General features: G+C 37.8%; 1 protein-coding gene across 1 annotated transcript in view; it reads right to left on the bottom strand.

Moving 5' to 3' along the window:
• GFPT1 (glutamine--fructose-6-phosphate transaminase 1) overlaps positions 1-22,549 on the bottom strand; it is a 57,204-nt gene that overhangs the window by 29,749 nt on the left and 4,906 nt on the right. The window contains exons 2-8 of the mRNA XM_040623390.1: positions 16,160-16,267; positions 13,724-13,831; positions 8,146-8,271; positions 6,751-6,809; positions 5,294-5,428; positions 3,800-3,861; positions 2,765-2,844 (exon numbers count right to left, since the gene is read on the bottom strand). Coding sequence (XP_040479324.1) covers positions 2,765-2,844; positions 3,800-3,861; positions 5,294-5,428; positions 6,751-6,809; positions 8,146-8,271; positions 13,724-13,831; positions 16,160-16,267 — 678 coding nt within the window. The remainder of the gene's footprint in view (positions 1-2,764; positions 2,845-3,799; positions 3,862-5,293; positions 5,429-6,750; positions 6,810-8,145; positions 8,272-13,723; positions 13,832-16,159; positions 16,268-22,549) is intronic.

Raw genomic sequence — 22,549 nt, 5'->3', positions numbered from 1 at the left:
AAATATCAAAATTGTGCAATGAATAAAATGAAGACTAATGGCATATTAATTTTTATTATCTTATAACAAAACTTCTCTAGATTTTAACAGTAAGTCAGCAGAACAAATCAAGTTGTAGTCTACACTAAGTCTTACTTCAAAACAAAAAAAGATACTTATAACTCTCTAACCATCATATACCATGTGTGGCACCTACTGCTAAGGACTGGAAATATCATAAACCTAGAATCTCTTCTTTCTTAAAATTGGGTTTTCTTACATTTCTTTTAAGTTAGGATAAAATGTGGTCCTTCTGCAATAATAACATCCTCTAATCCTAGAACTTTAGAATTCTGGCATCTCTACTTAATTGTCAAGTCATGAATGAAGAATATTTTCCTTTTTGCTCATTCACAACAAAAGTCAAAACTGGAAAGCAAAGTGAAGTTTGACAAATTAGCCAAATATAGGGGGGGAAAACGCTTTAATTAAAGACTATATAAATGTCACAGAGACAGAAAACAAAAAGCACCTTTTTCTGAGATCAGGACATTTACAGACCTTATAACTATGGACATAATGGCTAGAGGACACAATAAATATACTTGTAAAAATTCATACTGTATCTATCCTCTAAAATGCATGTCTATAAAGACTTGCTTATAATTATTCTTAGAAATGTACATCCAAAGTTCTCCACAATCGTGCTAGCATGATGTTTTAGACATGAAAATAAAACAGCTCTTTCCATCCAAATTCAATAGCAAAAAAGGTATCACACTTTAAAAAACACGTGTAAGATGACATCGTAGAAAAAATAACACTACAGAAAGAGAAAACAGATCAGTGTTTGCCAAGGCCTGGGTATGGAACAAGGGCTAACTGCAAAGCTCCAGCTGGAGGGAACGTTCAGGGAGATGGAATTGTTCTGTACTTTGTGGTGGTTATACAACTGTATGCACTTGACAAAACTCATGAAACTGCACATCAGAAAAAGTGAATTTTCCTAATGTAAAAAAAAGTGAATTAAAAAAATGTACAGAAGGATAGCCTAGCACCGATATTTTCAAAATAAATACAACCAGCTTTAGGTTATATAATGCCCTACTGGTGTCAAGTGTCACTATATTCCTTCTCCAAATATTTATTCAAATAACAAGGTATATTATAATATCTCAAAGGATTTAAGATATCATTGCCTATTTAAATGAAAAGAACATTACCACCTATATGACTCTTACAATCTATAAAACGTTTGGCCATACATCACTTTTCTCATCTGATTTGAGTGGAACACAATCATTACCATCCCCCTTTATTTTGTCAGTAGTTACACCTGGAGAAAATCTAAAAGCCAGTCCCGTGTTCTCCCCTTGATATAGCCTGTTCAAAACAGCCTCTTTTTTAAACTAAGTTTTGCTGAGCCACACATTATCTACCTACTAGGAGCTAGAGAAATAAAGGTTACTAAATTTAATTCATGATCTTAAAAAGATGTCTCATGTTAAGTTTTTCTTCTAGCTCCTTAAAACCTTAGCCACTGTTTTTCCATTTTTTTCCCTAAGAGCAGCCTACGAAAATGTACAAGGTAACATAAAAGTAATGTATACAAGAGCAGGATTCTTAACAGAAATCTGGAACTCTGGATCCAAAATTCTGTACTCTCACTGGTTAAACTAGTTTTTCTTCTGAAGCGGGAAGGAGAGGGAGAAGGAAAGAAGAAGAAATCGTAACATTTCATGACTGAAGGCTACGTACGGAACTTTCCACTTTAAAGAGCTGAAGCAGCCACTATCTAAGGAGGGACGGGTTTAGAGTCCTTTGCTAATTTTTTTTCAAGAAACCAAGAATTATACATTAATAATATGGGTTTCAATTTTCTGAATTTACCACTCCCTATCTTTTACTTGGAAAGCTTTTAATAATAAGTAAATGAAAAGAGCATGCCATTTGTTTTCTGTCTAATTATATTAATAAAATGATCCAGAATTTGTATGGCTGAAAGTCCTATAAAGAAAAATAAACTTCAAACAAACAAACAAAAAAAACAAACAAAAAGATTCCAATTTCAAACAAGGCAATCAAGATGTTGAATGTAAATCTAAAAGTAAAATGTCATGCATAAAATAAAGATCTAAAATAAACATAATTTAGTGAAAAGTTAGGATAAATTAAATAACTACCACTGAATTCAATTTACAATAGCCTAGCACACAGTGCTCTTTTCCCAATCTAAATATCTTATTTATAATAATGTATCTTACATGATTTTAATTTAAAACAAAAAATTTTATAATTTTAAATCTCAGAAATTTCAAAGAAACAATTAAAAGCGGTTTTCTAAATGCCAAAAGCAGACAGACAAAATATACTCTGCAAATTAGAAAAATGTCAAAATATGTTTCCCCATAAAAAAGCACATTTTTAGAGGCCCAGCACATTCATTCACTCCAAGAACAAAGAATTAGTAAAGAATGAACAAAAGAGGGTAAGATTCCTCCCCATCCATGCACAGTGCATTTCCCACCTCTTTCTCCCTGTGATCCCCACCGTGTGAATTTTGATCCAATCTGAGTCCTAGCTAAGGATATACAACAGAAAGAAATTCTCCTCGTCAGAGAAATCACAACAACAAATCCTTTTCATGTCTAGACAGAACTATATGCTATACATGAGTGTATCTGACCAAAGAGGCATTTACTTCAATTTAATGAACACAATTCTTTGTATCTACTGCACTCAAATTTATAGTGTCCTCTTGGCATGACATAGGAAGGGTTTTTACCTGTTCTGTAGAGTATTGGAATGTGATCAGTAGAGAGCTTATGTTCACTTCGTACACCAATCAAAAGAGGGCTACCTCGTCTGTTAGTGCAAAATGAGGCAGAATTAAATCATTTTCATAAATAATGCGCAGATATAAGTTTTCATGAGCCAACACTCGTCAAATAATGTTTAAATTTTCCCTCTAAGCGCAACTTCAGGTATAACAAAAGAATAACATAAACAGAATTTTTAAGAAATAGTAACAGGGGTCAGCAGACTCTGCTCCCGAGGCCAGGGCTCTCTATTTTTGTTACACAAGAGTTTTACTGGAACACAGCCATGCTCTTTCTTTTCCTTATTTTCCATGGCTGCTTTCATACTCTAACAGTGAAACAGTGGTGCTACAGAGGCCATATGGCCTGGAAAGGCTAAAATATTTACTCTCTGACCCTTACAGAGAAGTTTGCCAATGCCTGTTCTAGAACAGTGTATCTGAAATGTTTCTTTTTAAAATGTCAAATGGAACCTTCCTTTCAATTGTACATGGAATTCTGATACATGAATGTTTAGCACGTTCTCCTTAGTCACCTTGCCTTCATATTAAAAACAGCTCTTTCTTGCCAAATACTAGGGCTTCCTCCTGTTCTAAAAAGGACGTCATGATGAGGCCTAAATACCTTCGCAAAAGTAGTGACGGCACAGTTATCTAGGCATCTGTTTGGAATATATACTTCCAAAAAATCTGGAGAAAGTTCATGTTTGGGGCCTGAAACTAGAGAATACTCAATATCCAAATTCACAAAGTAACTACGGTGTCCCACTACAGACAAAAAGCCAGTTATAAATGCCAAAATAAATTTGCTTTATTAAGGGATTCTGTTAAATGGAAGAGTGGTGAAAAACAGACAAGAACATATGAAAATAAATATATTCAAATGGCATCTCTAAGAAAGTCTTTACAGTGAAGGGTAATCAATGTGTACAGAAAACACACTTATAATTCAAATGTTTCAAAATACATATAATTATTAGTCATTATTAAATTTGTACATACCTTGTGCCAACTGCTTGGCCAGGAAAATGAACACTTTTAAATACCAGTGCAAAAGCACCTTCCTATAAGAGGGAAAAAATTCATTAGCAATACTTACTATAAACAATTATCAAATGTGAAATGCCTAAAACACATTGGCTTCAGCACAGAAATTTTTTGTCCACATGCTGCTCTTCGGCAGTAGGCTATAAACATGTCTGAAATTTAGGTAGACACTTATTCCTGAGCTTTGGTGTATCCAAGACACATTTTTTAATCAAGCCCACTCCTGAAATACACTCAATAGATAATAGCTCCACAACAGACTATTCTAAAGCACTTTTGTACACATTTCTCAACAGATACATCCTATCTCCCATACTGCACATTAGAATGCAGGGAAGAGAGAATTAGAAAAGATTCCAAGCTCAATATTCAAAACCCATTCTCTGGTCCACTGATCTTACACCACTGCTAACTTCCATGCTTGGTGACCTTGATAACTAGAGATAAATATATACACAACCACAATTATTAACATGCATACCATACGACCTCCCCAACCCAACCTCCTCAGGGACCGGGCCTAAGGAAATCAAGAGTGAAAAAAAGAGAAACAGGAGGTAGGAGAGGTTAAGGGATCACCACAGAACACAAACTGGGTTATATAATGAGTAGAAATAAGAAAAGGCTGGAAAGGCACAATACTCTGCCTTGAGTAAAGGAAAGGAACAGGCCTCTATATTCTCCATCTTCCTGACTCCTCCATTTGCTGCAGGCATCGTGAGATTTGGGTAGAGGGAAGAAGTGAGGGTTAGACCCCATCAGAAAGAAGTATAGGGCTTTTAAATGTGGAAGGTAGAGTTATGAATGGAGATGGGGGCAGATATCACGATGATTTAGACTTTTGTGGATCTCTGGCATCTCTAATCTTTAACTAGGACAATTGGGATGGGATCAAAAAGAATGCCATTTTTTTCTTGGGCTGGGAAATACTTTACTACAGTGTTATGAGGCCAAGGAAAAGTCCCCATAAGGAAAAATAAGGAGTTGACTATACTGGCTCAGAGACATGCAGACATTACCCCAGAATAAAGAGTGCGCATTTTACTGAAGCTACCTTTGTGCTAAGTTACTGACTGAAAAGAATACCTGAGTGAATAGGAAGCAAGAAAGTGATGAACTGTGTCTACTGTATACATGTTTGGGTGGTATGTATGGGTTTGTGTGTCTGTGTGCGTGTGCGTGCACATAGCTTTTGGACAAACTCTTTGACTTTGGATTATTTTTAATTCCCATGACACTAAACTATAGTAAAAGAAGTAGAATTTTAAGTGTGTGGGAAGGGAGGGAGTCAAAGAGTCTCTCAAAATTATTCAAGCTGAGTACTAATATATATAGGAAATAAAAGCCAAAAACACTTAAGAAATTAGCATAGTTTCTGCTTATCTTAATTTTAAGAGTTTGTTGTGATTAACACTGGCAATAATTATCTTTAAAAGTGTGGTTTAATACCAATTGTTGGATAACTCTCTCCACCAAGGTAGTGAAACTGATGTCTTGACTTTCCCGATTGTCATACATGTACTTAACAAGCTTGGCAATTGTCTCTGTGTCTGTTTCAGATTCAAAGTCATAGCCTTTGCTTTCCTGAAATTAGAAAGGGAAGAAAAAAAAATTTGACACATTTAAGGAAACAGTCATGAAATCCAAATCTTTTCTATAGAATTTTTTTCCTCAAAAGTTTCACTAACCAATTTCTAATATTTTTTCAACACCATACCCCATTACCCATTGTTCAAAATTCAAGTTACCATCTAATCATAGTGAACCCAAAATGTTAAGGTATTTTGTGTGATTTTGAATATACACTTAAAATTATATGAATCTATATATGCCACATACAAATTAAGAACATTTTAAATAATTAAAGTCACAAAAGTCATGAAAAGTCACAAAACAACAATGCCATAATGAGTATAATGACTTTCACAGATAATGAAATTGCACTATCCAACACAATAGTCATTAGCTATATGTGGCTATTTTTTTATTTTTTTAAAGATTTTATTTATTTATTTGTGAGAGAGAGAGAACATGAAGGGGGAGGGCAGAGGGAGAAGCAGACTCCCTGCTGAGCAGGGAGCCCGACACAGGGCTCCACGTGGGGCTCGATCCCAGGACCCTGGGATCCTGACCTGAGTGGAAGGCAGATGCTTAATGGACTGAGCCACCCAGGTGCCCCATATAAGTGGCTATTTAAATTTAAACTGATTAGGGGCACCTGGCTGGCTCAGTCAGTACAGCATGCGACTCTTGCTCTCAGGGTTGTAAGTTTGAGCCCCACGTTGGCCGTAGAGATTACTTAAAAATAAAACCTTTAAAAAATTTTTTTTTAATTTAAAAAAATAAAAATAAATTTAAACGGATTAAAATGAAATTAAATTTCAAATTTAGTTCCTCAGTCACAGCAGCTCAACAGCCACATGTGGGTATTGGCTATTATACTGGACAGCACAGATACAGGCTTCCAGCACAACAGAAATTTCAACTGGACCCCAAGAGGCACTCAGGAAGGTCATTACCACGACTATTACTATAGAGCACATGGCTATTTAGGGCAGAGAAACTTCATCTAATCTGTCCTAATTCTTCTTATATATCCCAGAATCTTTTATAAATGACAAACAAGGTCTTTCACAATGCCAAAGATGTCCCCCCACCCCAAATTCCAATTTTATTTGAGCTTTGGAGTCATTTATAATAAAGTCAAATAATTATTTCCTATGCACATAAGAAACAAAAATATCTCACTGTCAACAAAGAAAAGTCCAGTAAACCACATCCCCTTGTAACCATCTCAGGAATTAGCTGATCATCCCTAGATGGTGCTGCACATTGCAACAAACCACCTCACTGCTTCCATTAGAAATTTCTCAAAGCCTCGTGTCTTTTTGGGTCACTTTACTTACCAAAAACTTTTTCAAGTCTTTGTAGTTGGTGATAATTCCATTGTGAATAACAATAAATTCTAAAAGAGATAAAAATTATTGATGACAAAAAATTATAGGTCTGGTAAACATCATAAATAGCCAGTACTGTCAGATTTTTCTCAAGTCAAAAAATTTGTGACATGCTATAATTCCAAGTATAAGCAAGTATCTTCTAGTTTTCATTATCAGACGATCCTCGGGTAGGTCAGCAGCATTATTCATGTGGTTTAGTGGAAGCGCACAGTGCCGGGGACGTGGACATAGAGGGGAAATGTAATAAACTGGGGTCTAGAGACATCAACTTCACTTGTGGCTAAACTACTAACCCAATGTCACCATACGAAAGGGGCAAACTTCCTGGGCCTGTTTCTTCATTTGCAAAACGAGAAGGCTGAATTATATAACTCTTACTCTCGCTTCTTTGTTCATTCGTTTTTATGCAGAAACATTTCCTAAGTTTAAAGTAAAAGACTTTCCAACTAGAACAATCACCTGATTTACATTAAATGAAAAAGTTAAAGAACAAGAAAAAACAGTTATTCAGATTTATAGTGAAATTTACTCAGGTGAGGTCCAGACAACTCTTAAAATGTCAGATAAATTGATGTTAAAACAGTATTCCAAGATCAAATACATATGTAGTGGGATAATTTTCATCTCTTTCGATTAAATAACTAAAAAATATAAATGCAATATTTTAAATCCAGGAGTATATAATAATAATAAAAGAAACTCGTTCATCTTAGAACATTAGAACCACTTCATTTTTGAAAAATGGTAAAGGAAGTGAAAAAAAAATCAAACATTAAGCAGTTAGATGTGAGGAAGTTTCTCTTTGTAGAAGTATGTGAGATAAGTGAAAAAGGAATGAGAGTATTTGACTATCACCATTTTACAAAGCCCTGAAGAAATAATTCATGTTGGCAATGATCATCTACGGACACTAATAACACAAAAAGAAAAATGCCCAAACATCACATACGTCCAGATGTAAATCAGTACCATACCAATTTACAGTGAAGAGAAGGGACAGAAACATGGTAAATGATACCATGGAATGCATACAATTAGCAAGATCTAGACTGTAGGAAAGCCTACAGGACAAACCCCACAGTGATCTGCAAGGAAAAAGGAGACAAAGGGAGAGCTTCCAAAATATCTGGGTGGAGGGGTATAGAGAAATAGAACAGATTGGGTATTAATGCTAAAGCTGGTGAGACACACACCCGGCTCTACATACTCTCTACTTGTCAATCTGTCTGAAACTTTCCAGATTAAAAAAAAATTAAAATAACAAAAACATAAGAGCCTTCATTCTTCTCCCATTATCGACCCCTCTACAATCACTCCAAAGCATGTAGAATGTGTCCATACCATTATTTTTATCAGAGCGCTGGGGATGGCTATTGACAGGATTGGGTTCTCCATGCGTTGCCCAACGCGTATGAGCTATTCCAAGGTGTACATCAAATTCTATATCCAAATCCATATCCTGTTGTTCTGAAGAATATGAGAAATTCCATTATTAAATCACACTGTAGAGATGTTAGAAGCTATATTTAAATATAATTATTACAGTGCTGCTCACCTGGAACACACAATTATTGAAACTGAAAATCAGCCATATTCAAAATAGTAATTAAAAGATTCAGGAGTTAATGCAGTTCAAATATTTAGGGCAAATGAATCCAATAACAACCAGGGAGATAAAGCAAATGTGACAAAGTACTAACAACCAGTAAAACTAGATGAAGTATAGGGGTGGTTGATGCACTGTTCTTTCCACTTTTCTGAAGGCTGGAGAATTTTCAACTGAAGGGTTATAGACAAAAAAAGATAATGTGACTTTTTAAAAAAAAATCTAATCTTTGCCTTGAAAAAAATTCAGTACCACTTTAACTAAACATGTAAAAATAAATTCACATTCTCAATGCCACACAACCTTATGAGTGCAATTTCTTCGGTCCCAGTGAATGTAAACATATCTCACAATATAAACTGCAATTATGGAGAGCTTCTTAAATCAAAGAATAGTCCTTGAGAATAGAACACCATGAAAGTATAGGGGTTATGGACGGATGTTCCTTTATCCTAAAAAGCAGGTATTCTGATTCCTTTTCCCTATAAGCTATCTCTTCTTGCTTTTTCCCAGGAAAAAATAAAAGGCAGTTCTTGTATTTACTAGTAATGCCCTCCTTCTGATTTCCTAAATATAAAATTCATTTGGCAAAGAAACCAGATAACCAAGCCTATGAGAATTAGGCCTAAATTAAGAAGAGCAAATTGCTCAGAAGTCTCAAATAGGAAAGTCCGTGCATTTAATTTAGCACAGTCTTCGTGGTTTTTACACTGGCTAATCAGACATCATTCTAACACACGAATCTGATCAAGAAATGACGCTTAAAATCCTTGAACAGATTCCCATTGCTTAAAAAGTGGTTTGCATCCCTAATTACCCATATGAATCATCTTAATCTTGGTCACAGGGATTTATAAAAAGATCCTCCAATTCTCACAAAGAGCCAGAGAGCCATTTTCTCACAAGATAAAGCCCCAGTTCCTTTCTGTGGGTACGAGGCCCTCCACCATCTGGCCCTAGCTACCTTTACATTCCCATTCTCCCACCTCTCCCACTACCCCTCAAAGCCCTCAACACACCTTTTGCAAGTAACAACAGCCACCATTTACTGAGAGCTTACCTGAAGCTAGGGACTTAAGACTTCCCATTGCCCTATCCCTATCAGTATGACCCAAGCAACCATCAACTAAACTACTTCAACAGAATCCTGACTGGTCTCCCAATGTCCAATCTTCCCTCTGTACAATCTAGTCTTTGCACACTAACCAAATGATCCCATTAAATCATGTCAATCCCCTAATGCAAAATCTTCCAATGGCTTCACGTGGCACATGAAGTAAGATCCATCTTTCTGAAGACCCTACACGACCTGGTCCTCAGTCACCTCTCCAGCTCATCTCCTCCACTCTCCCCCTCACTTACTGTGCTCTAGCCCACCGACATTCAGCTATTAGCAGGCCACACCCACACAGAGTCTTTGCACTTGGGTGTTCCCTCCACCTAGACCGTCCCCCTTCAGATGATAATGCGTTCACTGCTTACATGTCACCTCTACCATACTTTCTCTTCATAGCACTAATCATTACCTAACATTATATATTTATTTGTTATCTGGCCCTCTCACTTAGACAGTAAGCTCCATCAGGCCAGGGAGTTTGCCTATCTTGTTCTCTGTTGTGTAACCAGGGCCTGGCACAATGGCTAGAATAAAATAAGTATTTAAGAAATATTCATTTTGTTATTGAATCTTTACAATGCTCTGTTAGGTACCATTGTCCCTATTTTACAGATAAAGAAACTGAGGCTCTAAGAGCTCGGAGAACCTGCCCTAGGTCATAACTAATAGGAAGCAGAGAGAGGATGTGACCCCAAGTCCGGCTGACTCCAGAACCAGAGATCAAACCCACAATGGCATACTTTGCTGTACTATTATAATATTTATGACATGTGCTAACCAGGCTTCTACCAGGATTTAAGTTCTACAAAAGCAACAGCTTGCCTTATTATCTTTGAATCCCAAGCACTACGCTATAGAGGGCAGTTATTCAAATTTTTGTTAGATGGCTCAATCAACCAACAGATAAAATCATCAATGTATTCTTTCCTGGCTTAACTGTGTCCTGAATAATTAAGGTGACCTGATAAATAACCTCTGAAAAAGTAAAGGATTACTGTTTATCACTACTTAACAGGCTAACGCAAGCAATGAAAACATCTGACTACTTTGTTAGGCTAATTATAATTAAGCCACCCACCCCCACCCCCACCCCCTGGCCACGCTGGCAATAACAAGAGTCTACAGATTGAATCCAATTCAAATTCATAGTAATTATCATACCTATTTCACTGTTGCCAAAAGAACATTATCTAATGCCTATTAAGAAAAAAATCATTGCTAGAACAATAAGCATATTTCTCACAACAAATATTTTATGTTTCATAAACTTATCATGACTCCCAATCCTTGACCCTTCCTATTCACTCTGTTACTCTTTCTAAAGCCCTCTGTTGAACCTTAACTTTAGATAACGTCCACATCCAGTTTTCTCTTCTCCCCACCCACAAACTGACAAGCAACATCGAAGAGAGTTAGAAAATTCTGTAAATTGAGTCCATTTCAAGTTCATGGTAATCACCAAACCTATTTTACTGTGGCCACACAGGAGCATGTCCCCATGTTCCTTATTCATTAAGCCGAAAGCTCACTCAATTCTCCCAACAGCTCATGACATCTCTTCTGTTTTCCTCAAGCCTCAATCCTACTGGACAGTAACTCAATATCCCCTTTACTGAGCTTTTCCCCTTCACCTCCTAACTGCTGTACTTCGCTCTTCTTTTACCTCTGACTCCTATAAAGGCTAACTTCCTACCTGTGCCTTGACCCTTCTGAGCTGTGATCCCTCCATAATTTGCTTATTTGCATCTTCTGTCTTTCCCCCCCTCATGCACCCCTACGGCTCGTGTCCTCTGCATGCCTTTTCTTAGATGTAATCCTTCTTTTTTAAAAAAAAAAAAAAAAAGTTCAAACATATTTAAATTTGTTGGCAATAATAAAACACTCAAAGACCTACATCCAAAGATAACAAATGTTAATGTATAGCCATTCATGGTTTAAATTTTATGATATAAAATATTTTTAAAATCTTAAATTTTTGTTACAAATAGTATCCTTTACTGCCGACACCATGTAATGACAGCACCTACTCCTCTGTGACAGTACTTCCTCCTGTGTTTCAATTTCCTCATCTGCAAAATGAGGATGATAATATTAGCCACTTGACGGGTTATACTGAGGACTACCAAGGCACTTAGTAGAGTGCCTAGGACACAGAATGCAACAATTAATGTTAGCTATTACTATCTAAGTCAGAAGTTACCGACAACCAATCTAATGGCCTTTTCTTTGATGACTTCCTTCTCTTTTGTCTTAACAGGTCAAACACTGAAACTTATGGAGTAACAAAGTGAACACCACAAGCACCCAAATACCCACACCCAGAGTTAACAAATGTGAACATCTAACCATTTTATGCTTTCGATTTTTTTTAAGATCTAAAATAAAAGGAGGCAGTTGATGCCTCCTTTATGCCCTGGCCTCATCCCATCCCCCCCAGGGGATTCTTGAGTTGGTGGAGAGCTTTCCCACCTGTGCCTTTAAACACCCAATACACTAACATGCGTCCACAAATGCTAGTATTCTTTTCTGTTTTCTTAATCTCCCATTCTCTTACTGGTAGACATTTAGGCTGTTTCTACATTTTGCTGCAATGACTCTTGTTGTCATGTCTTCTTGTCCGTAGCTTCTTTCAAGCAGATGCCGAAGAATGGAAGCACCTGGTCACAGGGTACAGACACCTCCCATTCAGACATTGCCAGCTTCCTCTTCAAAGTCATTTATCACAAATTCACTGGCAATGTCTGCGAGTTCCCATTTCTCCACTCCCTTTCTGACTTTCCTTCAGGAGGCCGCGTGTTTCAGTATGTTGATAGGCCAAGATGGTGATTCTGGTTACAGTCTGCCTTCTAGTCTCCCATACTCTTCTACCAGTACTGCAGAGTAAAAGGACTACTCACCATTCCAGCAAATTTGGCTTCCCTATTCTCATCTCTGCCCACGCTATTCTACTCAGAAGGTCCTCCTTTCCCACCTTCACTGCCCAAACGGAACCAGCAGCCTTTCCTTCCATATGCCAAGTCTCCCCAACCCCAACTCCAAGTGCGAACTAGCTCTCCCCTGAATCCTTCAGCAATTTGTTTGTTCTTGCCTATGGGACCTACTATACTCAGCCTGGTGTACAGGATGTAGTACACGGAGCAGACTGAGTATTTATAGGACAGTTATTTGGGTGCCTGCCTCATCCCTAAGCTAATCTTACCCACAATACATGCAAAATAAGTATTGATCTAGCATGTTCAGCAAGTACTACAAAGTTAAAAGTTCTGCTTATGTGAAAAAAAAAAGCGACTAAGCCCATCATTTTCCCCTTCTACCTGCACTCCTTTACCATGATTACAATGGCATCCATTTGAGCAGGTACATAAAAAAACCTGTTTTCTTGGTTTTGTGGAAGATTTTTTTTTTTTTTAAGAGACAGAGTGTGATAGGGGCAGAGGGAGAGAAAGAATCTTAAGCAGTCTTCCACATCCAGCATGGAGCCTGATACAGGGATCGTCTCATGACCCTGAGATCATGACCTGAGCCAAAACCAAGAGTCAGACTTAACTGACTGAGCCACCCAGGTGCCCCTGTAGAAAAAGTTTTTTTAATTTTTTTTCAGTCTATTTATTTCAAAGCTTTTAAGTTTCCTGTGACAAATGAAAATGTATAAGTATAATGTTATGAACTAAATACTGAGAAGTATGTCCTCTTTAATGAGGTATGTATCTCTGGACAACTACTTTATGCCAGGGAAGAAAATCCTGAAGCAAAAACATGACACTTACCTGATTACATCAGATCTACTAAAAAGGGCAACATCTAGGCTGACTATACGTCCAAAGGAGAAGTTTACTCCCAAGTAAAGACAACTAAGTGAAGACACTAGAATAAGGGCACCACTAAAAATACCTTTTGTCCTACGAAAGGCCCTTCCTCAGGAATGGTGGTTACTTCATTTTAGGACACTGAGCTTGCTATGAACACAATGTACCTAACTAATTTCCTTTCCTAGTTAATATGGGCATTTCTGAAGCTAAGGTACATTGTCTGCTAGTAGAGACAATAACAAACTACTCTTCTTCCCTCCTCTCAACTTTAAATACCACTATACTTAAAATGGACCCCAAAATATGGGAGGAACAGGAATTTGGTAGGGAAGGGAGAAGGAAGCAAAGGGAGGGGAGGGGGGACAAAATTCAAACTAAGTACATTACTGTGAACTTCTTCATCCAGTGCCTTAACTTTCCCTTTCTTCTTAATGAGCTGGATCTTGCAGGCATTGGCTTCCCAATCCTTGTCATTGCCTCCATCAACTCCCACACCTAAATCATCAAGAGGCAGAAAAGCAAGACTTAGAAACTTACTTAGATTATCATCGTGAGCCAAAAATTTTAATTAAAAGTTATTTTTTCTAATTAATTCATTTGTTCATCAATTCACATGTACTGACAACTTATTATTATATGTCAAGAAACGGGATAGCTCCTAGAAACAAAAATGAAAATACCTCAATTGTTTCCCTCAAATTTCTAACAGTCTATTCAGAAGACAGGGAAAAAATAATTACAATACAGTGTGGGTTTGGGTTATAACAAAAGTGCTACAGGTTAAAAAAAAAAAAAAAAAAGTACTACAGGTTGGGTGGCAACCGGAGCACAACGGAGAAACACAAAAGGTTGGCACCCATCTCAGAAGGGGAAGAAGGAAGGAACAACAGGAAACACATTTCTCAAAATCCTACTTAAGGTCCTAAAGAATTTGACAAAGTTACCTGCAGGTACTGAAAAGCACGGGGTAGTTTCAAATCAAGAAATCATATGGCAAAAATGTTTAGAAAATTCTCTTTAGAAACAGAGTATAGACTGAAGGGGAGAAAGAGAAGAAGACACCAGCTGTCAGAAGATCTAGCTATCAGGGCGTGATCCCGGAGTTATGGGATCAAGCCCCACATCAGGCTCCTCCGCTGGGAGCCTGCTTCTCCCTCTCCCACTCCCCCTGCTTGTGTTCCCTCTCTCACTGGCTGTCTCTCTCTCTGTCAAATAAATAAATAAAATCTTTAAAAAAAAAAAAAAAAAAGAAGATCTAGCTATAGCAAAGCAAAAATGAGGAGGCCATGAACCAGAAGGGGGTAATGAAGACAGAGATCAGTGATACTGAGGGTAGAACTGTCTGGATGCAATGTGAAAATGCAGCCTGAGTCCGGGATACCTCCTAGGCTCACAGGACTTGTTGAATGATTGCTGAATAAAGGAACCCAGAAAGAACAGAGTGGGGAGTGTATTCAGTTCAATTCTGGACGTGCAAGTTTACAATAGCATGGTTTCTCCAGGAAGAAATTTCTAAGGGGCAGTTGGAAATACAGGTCTGCGGCTTGGGAAATATATGTGGGTTATAAGTCACCAACATATAGGAGGTTGATGAAGTCAGAGCTCACTCATGAAGACACAAAGTAAGAAAAATGGGCCTAGGAAACGATCTTGAAAAAATATTACTATTTAAGCAAAAAGTGGAAGAAAAGGAAACCTCAAAGCAGACAGAAAAGAATGAGCATGTTAGGAAGAGAATACGTGTTGTCAGAAGCCAAGGAAAGAGAATTTTAAGAACAAACGAGGGGAAGAGTTTGCTTTCTATTAACCGAGGAAGGTCATGGAAAATAAATGCCCATTACATTTGGCTATGTCAAGAGTACAGTAAAAACTTAACATAGCAAGACTGACACTGCTTCCTTAGGAAGGTCCGCTTACAAAGCTGGCTCCTGGTTGGCGTCTGGGAACTTGGATTTCAGGGCGGTTACCTAACTGATTAAGAATGGCTTATTGCACCGAACTGTTTTTGCAAGCAATGTGGCTTCTGCTGAACATCTGCTTCCATTCTGGCAGTCCAGAATTTTGGTGTGTGTTAGGCAGAAGGTGTCTATGTGACTGGCCTCCAATAAAAGCGTGGGCACTGACTGTCTAATGAGCTTCTCTGACATACATTTCACACACATTGTCACAACTGTCTGGGGAATTAAGCACATACTCTCTGACTCCACTAGGAGAGAACTCTCAGAAGCTTGTGCCTCCAGACTTCGCCCCATGCACCTTTTCCCTTTGCCAATTTTGCTATGTATTCTTTTGTTGTAATAAATCACAGCTATGAGTTCAACTATATGCTGAGTCGTCCTCGGGAGTCACGGGAACCAACGGTGGTCGTGGGCACCCCGACACAGTTAAGGAAAGGAGCCAGAGTAAAACAAAGTTGACAGAAAGTTCTTTCTATTTGTTTTGTCATTTATTTAAGGTAGCAGAATCTCAGGTTACATGTATATGCCAACAGCAGAGACTCCTCGGAGAAAAAGAAGTTACAGGAAAGAAAAGAGGTAATTTATAAAGTAAGGCCTTCAAGAACTGTTCTACCATGAAAATGCCCCAGGTGATTTATGTTTTTACAGTAGCATTCTTAACAAAGGCAGGTATCTTTAGGAAGTAGTGTAAGTGGTAATACTATTGAAATTATATGTATAAACCCTTTAAACATGATAAAAGACAAAAATTCTTTTTAGCTTTATTCAAAACAAAATAGACATTACTAAAGAATCTAGTCAACTAAAACAAACAAAAAACCTCTTAAATCATGCAAAACCTAGAATATTTTTAAAAAGGAAATACCAGCAGAATCATATCCTCTGTACTCCAGTCTCTGAAGGCCTTTGATTAGGGTCTCCAAGATTTCTCGTCTTGTGCGAGGAACATGGTAGTTTAAGTAAGCAAATATACCTGCAAATGAACAAATATTTAATAAAAAATATGACTAATGAAGCAAAACTGACATAATTATGACAAAATCCTCATTTGCATAATTATGTCTAAGATGTGCAGAAATATGAAGTTAGAATCATCTTTAAAAAAGAAAGAAATTCTCACTTCAAATTATTTAAAGGTGGTAAAACTTTTACAAAGGGGTATTTCTCCTTAGTATAAAAGACTGAAGCAAATATGTCAAAATAAATGTTTAGCTTCTGCAGAGAAGCTTATAAGGCTAGTCACATATCTTCCATCACTGCCGCTTTGTCAAGTAAAATTTAATTTTAAAAAATTAACCAATCAACAAATTTGTGGTTTATGTCTTATGTACTGCACATTGTTTAAAGGAAAACATTTTCTGAAATAAGTATTTTAAGCAACACATGGACCCTACAAAACTAGGCAGATGCAATAATTTTTCGTATTTCTAATGATTATGGTATCGATAACATAAAAGAATAAACATAAATAAATATTAATATGAAAAATACAACCTAAATAATTTAATAATAGGGAAAAATGGACTAAAATATTTGTATAATCCTCTTAAGGGAAAATGGCATTTGTTGAATGAATCGTTTGTTCACCACATACTACTAAAAGATAACTATTATGATAAATGTTAACACCTATTGAGAATTCATAAAAAAGGAGCATTTATTTGGAAAAGCAAAACTAGAATAAAACAACTAGTACAATGTGAATTGAACCAGAAAAGTAAACAGGCAGAACATAGGTAAAGGAAACCCACATTTTAAAAACAGCAGCATGGGGCACCTGGGTGGCTTAGTTGCTTAAGCATCTGCCTTTGGCTCAGGTCATGATCCCAGGGTCCTGGGACTGAGCCCCATGTCAGGCTCCCTGATCAACGGGGAGCCTGCTTCTTCTCCCTGTCCCCCTGCTCAGTGCATGTGCACACTCTCTCTATCATAAATAAAATCTTAAAAAAAAAAAATACCATAAAGTCAATATCCAACAAAAAGCCATCATGTATATGACCACCATGATCGGTACAGTGCAATTTTTTCAAATAAACTATCATGCTCTTAAAAAAAAAAGGAAATCCACATTTTAACACTAAAATCCAAAACAAAATGAAAACTGTCTGAACTTTCCCAAAAAAGGCAGTATGAGATCAAACACTATAGGAATCCTGTGTTTCATTCTTTTTTTTTTTTTTTAGATTTTATTTATTTGAGAGAGTAAGCACGGGAGTGAGTGGGGGGAGTAATGGGGAGAGAATCTTCAAGCAGACTCCCCACTGAGTGTGGAGCCCCACGAAGGGCTTGATCCCACAACCAGTGAGATCACGACCTGAGCGAAAACCAAGGGTCAGTCGCTCAGCCAACTGAGCCACCCAGGTGGCCCCATTCATAAATTTGTTAAGATTTTCTAAGTTATCATGTGTCATACAAGCACGTCACCTGCAGAGCACCACAACCCTGCATGAGGGCTGCAGTTCCTGTTGTTACTGCTGTTCCTTCATAAAATATCTGCAAAATGAACTAAACTAATAACTCAACTATAAATGAAACTTCTATGTGGCTCTACACTTCCGCCCACCATGGGTCACTGGCATTTGATAAAGATTAAATGAACAAAGAAAACTATCAGTTCCAGATAAGTATTTTTATTATATCATTAAAAGACAATTCACAGAAGATGAATCTCTCCCAAAATAAGACTGTAATATAAATGCTCTAATGAAACACTGATTCTCAACTAGTCTACTCTCTACCACAGTGATGAGCACCAGCTAAATAATCTGCTAAAGGAGGATACAATTAAGCTCATTTAAAAGTCATTAAACAGAAAAACACATTACACTGTTAGGAACTGTTTGCCATCTGAGGCGCGCTCTAGGAAATCTTGAGGAGGAATTCCAGAGTTGCCAAATCCCAATAATGCAGCACAAACCAGAAAACTCGCTACTAAGTCATCTCTCTTTTTTCAAGAAATGTAATTCTGATGGTAAAAGTAAAACATACGGAGAATTAAAGATTAAATATAATAAATGAATACCAATTTTTAAAAAGTCAATTTAAATGCTGATATAAAACCAATTGTTCTTGAGACAAATTACAGACTCTACACATTTTTTAAAAGAAAATTCTGAGTGATGCAATACTAAATTCACAATTTTCAATACATGGAACTCAATAATAGCACTTTAACACTGTTTCTAACTTCAATCTCTTTGGTTTACACTGGCTTAGCGTGTGGATCTTGAGATCCTGAGTATCATTTCATGGCGAAAGAGATCCTCTAAACTAATACCCAACACCAAACAAACTTCTAAAATGGTAACTATCTGAGAAACTAATAAAATTCACACTAAACATCTGTTAGCTCATAAAGTACTCTTTCACCGAAGAAACCCTGTGAATCTTTTAACTCATGTATGTCGTCAAAGCTTTCCACCATACCACCCTGCCTCAGCGTCCCCTCTGCAAAATGACTGGGTTTGACTGAGAGGTGGTAAAATAGGTTTCACAGCAAGTACCAAGTTATTAATCGGTAGTGGCTATAGGAAACATTGTTAAAAAGGATTCAGTGGCCCCATTTCCTAAACAGGAACGAAAGCCATGATTGACCAGCAACAGACATTACGAGGAAGTGGAAAGTGATTAGCACAAGGGCAACATATTGCCTGACATTTGAGGACATCTACGGTCCTCGCCAGCTAGATGTTCCGTAATTTCTGAAGACTCTTCTGATTGCTTTAGAACCATTCCAGCTGAATTCTGACATTTTTTGAATAGCTATACACACTACACTTCTCTTCTGGGCCTCATTTCTTTGTTGCAACATTTACATGATTTTGTTCTGTGTACAGCGTGTCTGTCAAATTAAAATCGGAAACCTGGTGAAGAGCCTTATTACTTTCAGAGCAAGTTAACCCTTGACCACAGCTTTGAACTGCACAGGTCCATTTATGGTGTGGATTTGTCCAATAAATACAGTATAGTGCTGTAAATGTATTTTCTCTTCCTTATGATTTTCCTAGTAACATTTCCTTCTCTCTAGCTTTTGTAAGAATACAGCATATAATACATGTAACATACAAAACATGTTTTTGGTGAGCTTTGTTTATATTATTGGTGAGCTTTCCAGTCAACACACGGCTATGAGTAGTTAAGATTTTGGGGAGTCAAAAGTTATACTCGGATTTTCCACTGCAGGAAGGTGAGGGTAGGCACCCCAAACACTCTGTTGTTCAAGGGTCAATTGTATTCTGTTAAGAATAAAAGCAGAGGGGCGCCTGGGTGGCTCAGTCGTTAAGCGTCTGCCTTTGGCTCAGGGCGTGATCCCGGCGTTCTGGGATCGAGCCCCCCATTAGGCTCCTCCGCTATGAGCCTGCTTCTTCCTCTCCCACTCCCCCTGCTTGTGTTCCCTCTCTCGCTGGCTGTCTCTATCTCTGTCAAATAAATAAATAAAATCTTTAAAAAAAAAAAAAAGAATAAAAGCAGAGTAACATAAAACTTGAGGGCTTTTTTCTGCAAAATTGCTTTATTATCATACCTAAGAAGATAATGCTAACACCACCTGTTACAATGTTCATATTTAAAATTTCCCTGGGGCACCTGGGTGGTTCAGTCGGCTAAGCGTCTGCCTTCGACTCAGGTCATGATCCCGGGGTCCTGGGATCGAGCCCCACGTTAGGCTCCCTGCTTGGTGGGGGGCCTGCTTCTCCCTCTCCCTCTGCCCACCCCCCCTCCCAGCTCATACTCGTACTCGCTCACTCTCTCACTCTCTCTCTCAAATAATAAATAAAATCTTTTTAAAAATAAATAAAATAAAATGTCCCAATTATAAAAAGTCTTTTACAGCTGATTTGTTTATTCTAGGATATAATAAAGGATCATACCTCACATTTGACTCTTATGTCTCAGAAGTCTCTTTGAATCCAGAATGGTCTCTCCCCTACTGCCCTGTTTATGCCAAGACACTGGCTTACTGGCAAGCTGAGGCCAATTTTCTTGTTGAATGTCTCATCTTCTGGCTGCGTCTAACAGTTTCCCCACAGTATAGTCTAACCAATTCTTCTATTCCTGCTATTTCCTGTAGACTGGAAGATAGATCTAAACACTTGATTGAGTTAGGTTAAAATTTGGAAGCGAGAATTATGCACAATGGGTGTATGTATTTTATATTGTCTACAGGTCCCTTATTAGTGATGTTAAGATTGTCACTGGTAGGGGCACCTGGGTGGCTCAGTTGTTAAGCATCTGCCTTCGGCTCAGGGTGTGATCCCAGAGTCCTGGGATGGAGCCCCACATCGGGCTCCACTGGGAGTCTACTTCTCCCTCTCCCACTCCCCCTGCTTGTGTTCCCTCTCTCGCTGGCTGTCTCTCTGTCAAATAAATAAATAAATAATCAAAAAAAAAAAAAAAAGATTGTCACTGGTAAAGACAATCAGATCATCTAGCTTAAACTCATCTTCAGAAAGCATCTTCAGAATACTTTTTCAGATATTGACAGGGTTGATTTTAAGATGTTCATACTCTTTTTGATCTACAAAATAATGGTGAATTTCCCAATCAGTGGCAACTTAAATTCAATAAAATATCATATACCATGTTCCAACTCAAAACCTGCCTTTTCCTTGAGAGGAAGGACTATTGCTATCTATAATCATCACTGTCATTTTTCTGGTTCACTCTTCAAACAAAGAAAAGAAAAGGAGGAACAGAGGAAGAAGTTGGAGCAACATTTCTCCCTACATAACCCGGCAGAAATTGAAAGGAAGAAAAGGACAACCTATGTAGAGAAGTTTTCTAAGATCAAAGTAACAGAGTTGGGTGAAGAAAAAACAAGGGGGAGGGGTAAACCTAAATCATCCCTGCTTAGAAAAATGAGAGATAAAGAAGAGACTGAACCTGTCAATTTTACAGACCAGTCCCTTGCCAGGACTGTTGACCCATGACCTCTAGATAGTGCACCTGCTAGGATTAGTGCGTTATGTGTATTCACAGGGTAGCTGGGAAAATATAATGGCAAATAACCAGTCTATCGGGCATGCCGGGAATGTTCACAAGGGAGGCATTCATAATGCAAAATGGTGCTTATTAGAGTAGAAATCACTAGAAGGAGACCCATTTTAGGTCTTCGACTTGTCTTCTCAAGCCTTCCATAAACAGCTCTACTTTAGGTTAACTACTAAAAGCCTAAACATCAACTCTCCACTGCTCCTGGGTAATTGCTCCAATACCACACACAGTAGCTGTATGGAGCACAGGAGTTTCCACTCCTACATCACCATGCACTTCCAGGGTGTAAGTTTTCTTATGAAAGGATATTCTTGAAGTAAATATCTCCCTAAATGATGCAGATGTTTGCACCTACAGGTATCATTCTTGGAAAACTGCAACTTAAATTCAACGACATGAAAGCACTAATGAGCACCTTGCTTAACAAAATATTCAGACATGACCTGGGTCATAGACACACTTGGCTAAAAGGCTATTCAACCTTCCTGAAATGAAAACTGAATGCAACTTAGCTAATTACATTATTAAAGTTCCTATGCCTGGTTGATTTTATGTCCTTGTAAATAAGAATACTTTCACATATTTTTTCCCTTGACAACTTCAATATTTTGAGACTGCAGACATTGTAATTTATCAGTGATAAATTCCCTCTGTAAATTTTATACTTTCTGAATCAAAATCCATCTGCAATGCCACTTAACTTTCATTTTTAAATTTTTCTTATAATGCAAGTTATATTTCATTCATTAGCATCTTTAAAGATTCAAATTATACAAATGCTACAGAATAAATTGTGAAGATCTGGGGCGCCTGGCTGGCTCAGTCGGTTAGGCATCTGCCTTCAGCTCAGGTAATAATCCCAGGGTTCTGGATTGAGCACCACATGCTGAGCAGGGAGCCTGCTTCTCCTTCTCCCTCTGCCTGCTGCTCCCCCAGCCTGTGCTCTATCAAATAAAATAAATAAAACCTTTTTAAAAAAATTGTGAAAACCTCCTTTCTCTACCTCCGTACCTCTCACAGAATTGAAGCTTTCTTCTTCATCTTAACAGTACACACCCTCTTACCCTCCCTACGTTGTTCCAACATGCCAGAGGCTGTTCACCCTGGAGACATGCTGTACGGATACAGCCTGGTGAGACATCTACAACCCTCTCCCACGGACTTTCAAAGGCCAACAGAGCTCACCAGACACTGCTGGAACATCCCAGCTTTCCAAGGCACAGGCCCCTCCCTTCAGGCAAACCCACTGCAGGGTGCCTTATCC

Source organism: Ursus maritimus, unplaced genomic scaffold (assembly GCF_017311325.1).
Source record: "Ursus maritimus isolate PB19 unplaced genomic scaffold, ASM1731132v1 scaffold_6, whole genome shotgun sequence".
NCBI lineage: Eukaryota > Metazoa > Chordata > Mammalia > Carnivora > Ursidae > Ursus > Ursus maritimus.
This window is presented reverse-complemented; position numbering and strand designations above follow the sequence as displayed.